Source organism: Colobus angolensis, unplaced genomic scaffold (assembly GCF_000951035.1).
Source record: "Colobus angolensis palliatus isolate OR3802 unplaced genomic scaffold, Cang.pa_1.0 Scaffold284, whole genome shotgun sequence".
Classification (NCBI taxonomy): domain Eukaryota; kingdom Metazoa; phylum Chordata; class Mammalia; order Primates; family Cercopithecidae; genus Colobus; species Colobus angolensis.
This window is the reverse complement of record NW_012116088.1, coordinates 3875027-3885075: the sequence shown is the minus strand read 5'-3', so window position 1 is coordinate 3885075 and position 10049 is coordinate 3875027. Positions and strand designations below refer to the sequence as shown.

The 10049-nt window shown below is 43.7% G+C and overlaps 2 protein-coding genes across 2 annotated transcripts in view; both read right to left on the bottom strand.

Moving 5' to 3' along the window:
• FGFBP2 (fibroblast growth factor binding protein 2) overlaps positions 1–9930 on the bottom strand; it is an 18744-nt gene extending 8814 nt beyond the window's left edge. The window contains exons 1-2 of the mRNA XM_011948827.1: positions 9907–9930; positions 1130–1169 (exon numbers count right to left, since the gene is read on the bottom strand). The gene's annotated coding sequence lies outside the window, so the exon portion shown is untranslated. The remainder of the gene's footprint in view (positions 1–1129; positions 1170–9906) is intronic.
• The window catches only part of PROM1 (prominin 1), a 125181-nt gene that overhangs the window by 1977 nt on the left and 113155 nt on the right, over positions 1–10049 (bottom strand). Inside the window, exons 26-28 of the mRNA XM_011948851.1 lie at positions 9907–9930; positions 9419–9487; positions 1130–1169 (exon numbers count right to left, since the gene is read on the bottom strand). Coding sequence (XP_011804241.1) covers positions 1154–1169; positions 9419–9487; positions 9907–9930 — 109 coding nt within the window. The 3' untranslated portion in view covers positions 1130–1153. The remainder of the gene's footprint in view (positions 1–1129; positions 1170–9418; positions 9488–9906; positions 9931–10049) is intronic.

Below are 10049 nucleotides of genomic sequence, written 5' to 3'. Positions count from 1 at the left end.
CGTGATCCGCCCGTCTCGGCCTCCCAAAGTGCTGGGATTACAGGCTTGAGCCATCGCGCCTGGCCAGGTACACAGATTTCTAGATTTTTGTTTGTTTGTTTAGAGATAGGGTCTCACTACATTTTCCAAGTTGGAGTGCATGAGTGTGTTGGCTCTTCACAGGTGTAATCATGGTTCACTGCATCTTTGAACTCCTGGGCTCAAGCAATCCTTCTACCACCACCTCCCACCCCAGTAACTGGGACCACAGTCAGGCACCACCACGCCCGGCTTATTTTTTACTCTAAAAAAAACTTTTTTTTTTTTGAGATGGAGTCTCACTCTGTTGCCCAGGCTGGAGTGCAGTGGTGCGATCTTGGCTCACTGCAACCTCTGCCTCCCAGGTTCAAGCGATTCTCCTGCCTCAGCCTTCTGAGTAGCTGAGATTACAGGTGGGATTACACGGGCCTGCCACCACACCCGGCTAACTTTTTAAAGTAGAAACAGGGTTTCACCATGTTGGCCAGGTTGGTTTCCAACTCCTGACCTCAAGCGATCTACCCGCTTCAGCCTCCCATAGTGCTGGGATTACAGGTGTGAGCCACCATGCCAACCCTTATTTTTTTACTTAAAAAAAAAACTTGTTTTTTTAAATATACACACATACTTACTGTGTGTATGTGTATATATACATATATAAATACGTACACATTTATATAGCAATGTATGTATATACAGAGAGGGTCATTGTATCGTATCTATACATGCAGTCATCCCTCAGGATCCATGTGGGATTGGTTCCAGGACCCCTACACACATCCTCCAACATACTGTGTATCATCTCTAGATTACTCATAATACCTAATACAATGTAAGTGTTATGTAAGTAGTTGTTATACTGTATTGTTTTTATTTTTATTTTTGTTCTGTTATTTAAAAAACATTTTTTACAGTATTTTTGATCCACAGCTTGAATCTGTGGATGTGGAACCTGCAGATACAGAGAGTGGACTGGATATATAAAACCATCATGTCTAATATACTGACCTTGATTTCCTACTTAATGTATTAGGAATAGCTATGTTTTGATGTTCTAAAAACTACAAACTATAGTCCTATAGATTCTCTCCAATGAAAGCATCAAACTTACCTCAAGCAATTTCAACATCAGCTATCAATGTTGAGATGGGCTAAAAAACAAAAAAATAAAGAAATATAATACCCCCAGGAAAGCTGTGAGTGGTTTCATCACCTCTGTGCTAAGAAGCAGGCCTGTTACTAAAGGTACAGACGAATATAAACCACATCTCATAAAGTTTATCAAGAAGAATGTGTCCAACAAAACATTGGTTACTCTAGCTTCTGTTTGTATCACTTTTAAAAAGAGACTAGAAGATAAAGAGGATAAACAGACTGTGACAGGTAGAATTGTGAATATTCACAATCTAAGGTTGAAAGTGTTACGAGTCACTAAGAATACACATTGAAGACATTAGACCAGCAGCAACACCACAGTACACACCAGTCTACCACAGGAGTCTTTCTAAAGTCTGCTTCTAGGACAGAAGACAGAAGCAAATGGAAGTTCAGCAGGGACCTTATTACAACTACAAATTCCTGGGTGTAAGATCAGGCAGTGCATATGGCCTCTAAGTGGTTCTCTGGGTGAACCATCAACAGTAGCCCTAGTGTCCTCTAAAGTGACTCCGGGATAATGGCCTTGACAATCAAAAGGTATACGCCAGGGGGAGACTAGTGAACTCCATCTGGAAGGTCTGCAGTTTCAACTCGGGCACCACCCTCACCAACTGTGACTTTGGATGGATCACAACCCCCCTGAACCTGCAGGATCCACCTTGCCTCACTCCAGTGCTGCATCAGACACATGAGGTTGGGGGAGGATGTGCACAGAGGACATCAGGGCACCTGCCAGGCAAGACATTCCTTCTAAAGTGTTTCACTTGAGAAAGTGCACATGCTTGGTTCTGTGTGCCTCTTCTTGCACTACTCTTTATGCTTTCGGTAAAGAAACAAACTCTTTATTGAAAGGGCTCAAAGGGCCCCTGGAAAAGGGTGCAAGCAGGGGCTGGCTCAATCTCTTGTCCACCTCACCAGGACATGGGGCTGAACATTATGAAGGACTGTAGGCTCTGGTGATCATTTCTAAAGAATATCTACATTTGCCTTACTGAGCAGAGGGATACTGGGCACACTAACAGGATCACTGGTTCTTCTCCTCTTGCCTAGCAGTGCCTCTCCTCCAGACAGTATATCCATCCTATCCTGGAAGAGATGGAACTCTGGAGACCTCAGAAGCAGGAAATGAGTGAAACAAGCCAATTTAAGCAGTGTCTTAGTCTGTTTTCTGCTGCTATAACAGAATATCAGAGACTGGGTAACTTACAAAGAAAAAAAATAATGTTTTTTATAGTTCTGAAGGCCACGAAGTCCAAGAGCTTGGTGCTGGCATCTGGTGAGGGCTTTCATGCTGCATCATCCCATGCTGGAAGGGCAAATGAGTGCAAGAGACAGGCAGGGAATGGGGTCGAGCTTCCTCCTTTTATCAGGAGCCCACTCCCATGATAATGGCATTAATCCATTTACGAAGGCAGAGCTCTCATGACCTATCCACCTGTCCAAGGTCTCGCCTGTTAATATAGTCCCAATGGCAATTAAATCTCAACATGAGTTTTGGAGGGGACAATGAAACTATAGCAAGTAACTAAAACTAATCCTGGAAGATCCTGATGTAAGAGAAACAAAGGGCCCTAGATGAGACCATAACTGGAAGATACTTTTCTTCAGGCCATTAGGATTTGGGCTCTGAATGATAACTTCCTGGGTGCCCAACACAACAAAGTAATAAAATAAAGAAGGCCAATGCATGACATCTGAGACTCTCCTGTCCCCAGAGTGGACATCACACACTGATGACAGCACTTTTGAGTCAGTCTGGACTAAATCTCCAGATTTCAATCAACACAGGGCTCTGGGCAACCTGATCAACAGAGAGAAGTTGGCCCAGGAGGTGGAATCTGTTTGTCACTGATGCACTATCTCACAGATTCTGTGATGGCCTTCACAGAAAAAGGAAGGTCCTGGTCCCTGAAGAACCTAAAACATCACACAAGGGAAGGGGTCCCAAGCACCCAAGACCTATGCAGCCAGAACCTACCCAGGTGAGGGTCAGCTGCTGTTCATGTAGCATTCCCTGGGATCCACCTGCTTCCTCCTCCAGGCTGCAGAGGTGCAGCCATGCGAACCCCTCCTACTTCTATCTAAGAAGCTGGCCAAGCGCGGTGGCTCATGCCTGTAATCTAGCACTTTGGGGTAGATCACTTGAGGTCAGGAGTTCAAGACTAGCCTGGCCAACATAGCGAAACTCCATCTCTACTAACAACAGAAAAATTAGCCGAGAATGGTAGTGTGTGCCTATAATCCTAGCTACTCAGGAGGCTGAAGCACAAGAATCGCTTGAACCCAGGAGGCGGAGGTTGCAGTGAGCCGAGATCACACCACTGCATTCCAGCCTGTGTGACAGAGTGAAACTGTGTCTCAAACAACAACAACAACAAAAACAACAACAAAGAATGTACAACAGCACTCACAATGAACACCATCTGCAGCAGAACCAGCAAGAAGGTGGTTCACAGACATATTTTGTTGGGCGCCCATGGTATTTTTTTTCTCAACATTGTTTGCTAACATTAAAAAGGGTAATTTCATATTAAAATCAGATTTCTCTCCTTTTCAGATAAACTAGAGCTTCTAGCAACATTTGCCTCTTATTTGTTCCTCTTTCTGCCAATTTGGTAGTCTTCAGAGTGAAGACTGGGAAAAATAATCAAATTTTTCTGTGGTCTTTCCACCTGTTTTGGGAATTTTTCTTTGCCCACCTGCCTTTGGGAGAATAGGAGAAATAGCTCAGATCTTAGCTTGGCCCTGGCTAGCTGTGGAGACCTGGGCATGGCCTACACGTCCCTGAGTCTATCTGCAAAAGACAGACAACAGGGAGGTGATGATAGCCATAAAGGGCCAATGTGAGGACTGTGCAAGATGAGGCAGGGTGGCCATCTTGCCTGGTTCCTGGGGCTGCTGGACCAACACTGGTGTTTGGTTGCTCTCAAGCCTTTGTGGCCTCACATGGAGCAACTTTCTCTCTTGATCTCTGAAGTCAGAGCTAGAAAGAGTAAGTTTACACACGCACACATACACACATACACATACACATACGCACTCTCTCTGTTTTCTTGCTCTCTCCCTAAGAACTCCCTAGCAGGAGAAAGATCACAATCTGAGTGACCTCTAGTGATCCATGAAAGGCCAGGAAGAAGGTTTTGAAACGAGTCACTCATTATTTCCTGAAATGAAAATGCCTCCACTTGCTCTGGAGACTTTATGTGGCAGACAGAAGCATCATTGGAAAGAAAATCCAGGCTTACGTAGGTTTATATGAAAGTCTATTAACTTTTCCTTCAAACAAAAGCAAATAACCATAGACTGTATGTATAATGGACTAATTACAGTGTGTGTGTGTGTATGTGTGTGTGTGTTTAAGAAATAACAAAGATAAAAGAAAAAGGAAACAAAAAAACTAGTTTATGAAACTGAGTTTGCCACTCAGAAGCACCCCACTTCATGGTTCTTATTTAAGAGAATTCTCCTGGGAAACTCTCCATGAAGCAATATTAGTTGTCAAACTGCTCCACACTTGGTGAGTACTAGCGTCCTGGTTTGCAGAAGGCTTTTCTTTCGTTCTTACATTAAAAAGATTTTTTTTTTCATTTATAGAGACAGGGTCTTGCTATGTTGCCCAGACTGGTTTTGAACTCCTGGGCTCAAGTGATCCTCCTTCCTCAGCCTCCCAAACTGCTGGGATTAAAAGCGTGAGCCACCGCATCAGCCAGAAGGCTTTTCTAAAATAGCCAAGCACCTTCTCTGTACACTGATCATTTTCCTCTTAAACCTAGCTTTGTCCTGAAATGCAGGCAACACCTAAAAACTGTTGGTGATGAACACTGGGGGAAAATCACAGTCTCAAGCCATGTGAAGGAGGCATCAATTCAGGTTCATCTGTACAGACGGTATCACGAGGTGTCTGCTAATATCCATAGCCCAGTTGGTGTCATCAACAGAGGCTAAGTGGAGCTGGCTCAGCTAACGGATTAGAGCCACACTTAGTTATCTTCTGAATCACTTTTGCGTTCCCTCCATCGGAAATGCCAGGGTAATAAGAAAAGATGATGGTTATTATGGTGAACCACAAACCCTTAAATAAGGGCTCAGTGGTCAAAGGGTGAATATTTTGCCTGGTTACCTCACTGAACCCTCACAACCCTATGCAAACAAGGCCCTTATTTTTATTTATTTATTTATTGACACAGAGTCTCACTCTGTCGCCCGGGATGGAGTACAGTGGTGTGATCTCGGCTCACTGAAACCTCTGCCTCCTGGGTTCAAGTGATTCTCCTGCCTCAGCCTCCTGAGTAGCTGGGATTACAGGTGCCTGTCACTACGCCCCGCTAATTTTTTGTATTTTTAGTAGAGATGGGGTTTCACCATGTTGACCGGTGTGGTCTTGAACTCCTGACCTTGTGATTTGCCTGCCTTGACCTCCCAAAGTGCTGGGATTACAGCTGTGAGCCACACACCCAGCCTCAAAGCTCTTATTATTCCCCCCTTTTACAAGTGAGAAAACTGAGGCTCAAGGACATTAAATAGCACTTCCATAATGACACATGGAAGCAGGCCAAGGATCCACTCCAACTCAGACCCCTGGGACCTCTAGGAGGGTCTGGGTGGAAAAGAAAGGTGTCCCAATGTCCCTAGAGTTTCTGGGATGTCATTTCCTAACCTGCAAATAAACCAAATCAAAACTATGATTCTTCACTGACTGCCTGTAGACGGGCTGAACATCCAGGAGACTTGCCAGGGTCCCACTGGAGGTGGGTGTGCAGAAAGGAAAACAAGTCTCAATTTAATTGTTACCATGAAAGGTGCTTCAACGAAACCCACATACGGTGTCAGTCTTTGGGATTTTTCTCTTATTGAAACAAAACACTTCAACCTGCCCTGAGAGCTCTACTATAGAACACAGAATAGAGAAAGTAGAAAAAAATTCAAATGCACTGTGGACCGTTAAGGAAGGTCACCCAACATTAGTATATCCCTAGTCCCAGGCTTCACAGGTGTGTGAAGTGCTAGGCCCTTCACAAGGACAAGTCCTTCCAATGTCTGTTGTAGTAAGAATGACCACAGAATCATCCTAAAGCTTCATTTATGTATTTAATAGGATGAAGGCATTTAATCTAGTTTGAATTTCAACACTAACAGCCCAAGATGAAATGTTCATTAGCAAGTGAAAAGAGTGGCATTTCTCAATACTGACTAGGGCTGTTTTCTAACATTTTCCTATTTTCCATCGTTATCATGTCTTTTTTCTTGTGCAGCAAGTTAAATCCAAGAGTTAGCAAATCTTATGCTATTCCAGCAATGTGGATTAAAAACTAGTAAATAAGGAGAGCCAGGACAAGCTTGTTGAGCCTAGAGAATTAAGTCTTTGATGCTATACACAGGACATCTGTGGCACTAAATAGGTGCTCGGTTATTCTCTTATTGATGCTAGAACTGCAAATCTACCCTCCTTTGTGGGAAAGGGCTCAGGTGGTGGCATAAGACAGAAGACAGCTAATGCCTGCCTATTTCCAGCACTCAGATCTGAAGCTGGGAATTAGCCAGAGTCCGGTTGGCTGCGATGATCATGCCTTAGTGACAAAGGTCTGTGGCAGTACTGGTGTGCTGAGAGGACCCTGGCATCTCAAAGGCTGTCTTGTCAACTTGCACACTGACACCTCCCTTTCAATTGTGGGAGGATTTCTTGGATGCAGCACATTCTTCCAGGCCTACCCATGCATTTGCCTCTCAGGGAGCCATGGAGTTGCACCTTCTAGATTCCCTTTTAAGAATGACTTGCCTCCAGCTGGGGGCAGCATGGTCAGCAGAGAACCTCCAGTTGTCAGAGCCTACTGCTCTGGGGGAAGATGGGGTGCAAAGGCTTAGCTGAGCCCATTGTGGGCAACTCCCTACAGGCCATGCTTGATCCAGAGCTCCTGACCAGCCGGGCCAAGGCTTTGGCAGGCCAACCTCAACTTCTCCCCCTTTCTTTCACAACCATGGATCCTCATAAACATCCTGCACTCCAAACTCCATTTCAGCACTGCTTCCAGAAAATCTGCCTGTGGCAACCTCCACCCAGGCTTGCATCTCTCTCTCTCTCTCTAGCATCTTCCATGCAGCCTGGATGACTCTTCTTAGAACAGAGAGTATTTTCAGTGCCTTCACAACCAACAGGCAAGCACCAGAAAGCAATTCTACAAATTCAGAGCAGTCCTAGAAGATCTGATGTTAGGGCAATAGAGGTAATTGAGAACAGCTGTCCTCTGATCTTGAAAATCTCAGTCCATATATAAGATACCCTCCAAGCATGCTACACCACAAAAAGGAAGGCCAGGACATTATGCAGGCAGCCGTGCTGTCTACTATCCCCAGAGCACACCTGGCTAATTGATACTTAAATCTATCTTCAACTCTACCACAATACAGCACTCTAGCCACCAAGCCTTGCATACTGGAAATATCAAATGAGATGAAGTCAATTTGCCATTTCAGAACTGTATTTATTTAGAGACGGAGTCTCCCTCTGTCACCCAGGCTGGAATGCAGTGGCACGATCTCAGCTCACTGCAACCTCTGCCTCCCAGGTTCAAGCGATTCTCCTGCCTCAGCCTCCTGAGTAGCAGGGAATACAGGCGTGTGCCACCACATCTGGCTACTTTTTTGTATTTTTAGTAGAGACAAAGTTTCACCGTGTTCGCCAGGATGGTCTTGATCTCCTGACCTCGTGATCCACCCGCCTTGGCCTCCCAATGTGCTGGGATTACAGGCGTGAGCCACCGTGCCTGACCGAGAACTTTATTTTTGTTATTATCACTATTTCTGCTCTTAGCTGAATGTTTGTGCACTCCTAAAATTCATATCTTGAAATCGTAATCACAGTGATGCTTTAGGTCATGAAGGCAGAGCCCTCATTAGTTTCTCATTAACGCCTTTAGAAAAGAGATCCCAAGGAGCCAGCTTGCCCTTTCTGCCATGTGAGGATTTGGCAAGACAACGCCACCTATGAGAAAGTGGTCCTTCACCGGACACTGAATCTGATGGCACCTTCATCTTGTATTCCCTGCCTCCAGAACTGTGAGAAATAAACCCTGGTGTTTATAAGCTACCTAGTTTAAGGCATTTCGTTATAGCAGCTGGAATGCACTCAGATAACTTCTCTTCCCCTAAATGGAAAATTATAATGAAAAGTTCTGAATGTTTTACAATGTTCCAAGTTTTAAGTCCAGGAAGCCACTTATCCTTCTGAAAGGACAAATTTTATGACTTTCTGGTTCTGTTCACCTTGAAATCTGACCAAGGTGGAACGTCAACTGTTATTAGGTAATATTGCTTAAGATAAGGATGTGCCTGACTGATGAGCAGCTTCTGGCCTGGGAGGCTCTAAATATAAATACCTGGTGTGAAGCCAAAGCTGTGGGCTTCCCTGAATGTGGGCACTTTTAACTGGACGCCTCCCACGTGGAGCGTGAGCCTTCTAAGGTGGATCCCCCCCATGCACCAACGTTAGACTTACGCTTTTGCATCTGAGACATCACTATGGGGAGCAGGGCTTGGGGGAGCACTAGGGGGCCAGCTGCATGGGCGTGGGAAGGACCACGCCCACTGAAGAGGACAGCCCACTGCGGCCCTGCTGCCTGCACACTATGGCTCCACCTCTTCTGAGCAGATAGGTCCCTGGCTGACGTGTGGGTCTGAATTCTTAGTAGAGCCTCAGAAGAGGATTGACCTCTGGCAAGCAAAGCTCAGAGTCACCTGATATATAACATATCCAGAACCAGAGAAGCTCCTTAATTCTAGAGAATGTAAATTCTAAAGATTTTGGAGGAAGAATTGGGGTTCTTTTTCTGGTTGGTTACAGTTAATTTATTGGAAGGAAGGGAAAAAAGGAAGGAAGGAAGGAAAGATGGAAGGAAGGAAGGAAGGAGCTTTGAAAACTGTAACTACTCAGTTTATTTGGTGCAGAGAAATTCTAAATGCAAGGTATGCATGCATTTAATCTGTAATGATCTACAACCATACATAGCATTTTAAGATGACACCAAATTTTAGTTGCTGAATAATTCCGTTGTTTAGAAATCTACTGAATATTTAAACTCATGGCGTCATAGAACACTATGTAGAGCATGATTGGAGACTAGCATTGATAAAGTATCACACACAGAGAAGTGAAGGCATCAACAGCATGCAGAAAATTCAGTGCTGACATATAGGAGATGAGATGGTTTATCACAGAACAGGCATGCACTTCCAGACTTTGCTTTACCTTGTCATAACAGGATTGTGAATACCATATAAATGATCTTTATGATAACCATTATTACCATTTTCCATACTGTAACAAAAATAAATACACCAAAACAGCATGTTATCTCTCAGATGAAGTATTTACATCATGGATTACAAAGACAATGTAATGGTCACGAAAAGTATGTAACAATTTGTTAAATCTAAAAACAAGACAAATGAGTAGTTTACATTTTGCTCCTTTTAAATTTCAAAGACCCAATGACTACTTTATAGATTAATAAACTTAGCATATAAAATTTTCATTAATTCATGAAGTATTTCTTGAGCACCTTCCCTGTGCCAGCCCTCTTTTGAAGAGGCATTGCAATTTATTTTTGCCTAGACAGATCTGCTGTTTCTATGTAATTTTAAGATGACAATAACTTAATTTTTAAGGTCCATTACATAATAATAGAAACCTCCCCCATCCCATCTAGGAATATAGTTTTTTTAAAAAAGGCTTACTTTTTCATGGGTATAGTTTCAACACTATAAAATACAAAAAAGGGAGATAAAATTAATTTTTTTAATTATTATGAAAGCTCAGCAACTACAACCCGCAGATATTTACTCTAACACAGATACTGACAGCGCAAATTCAGGAGAGA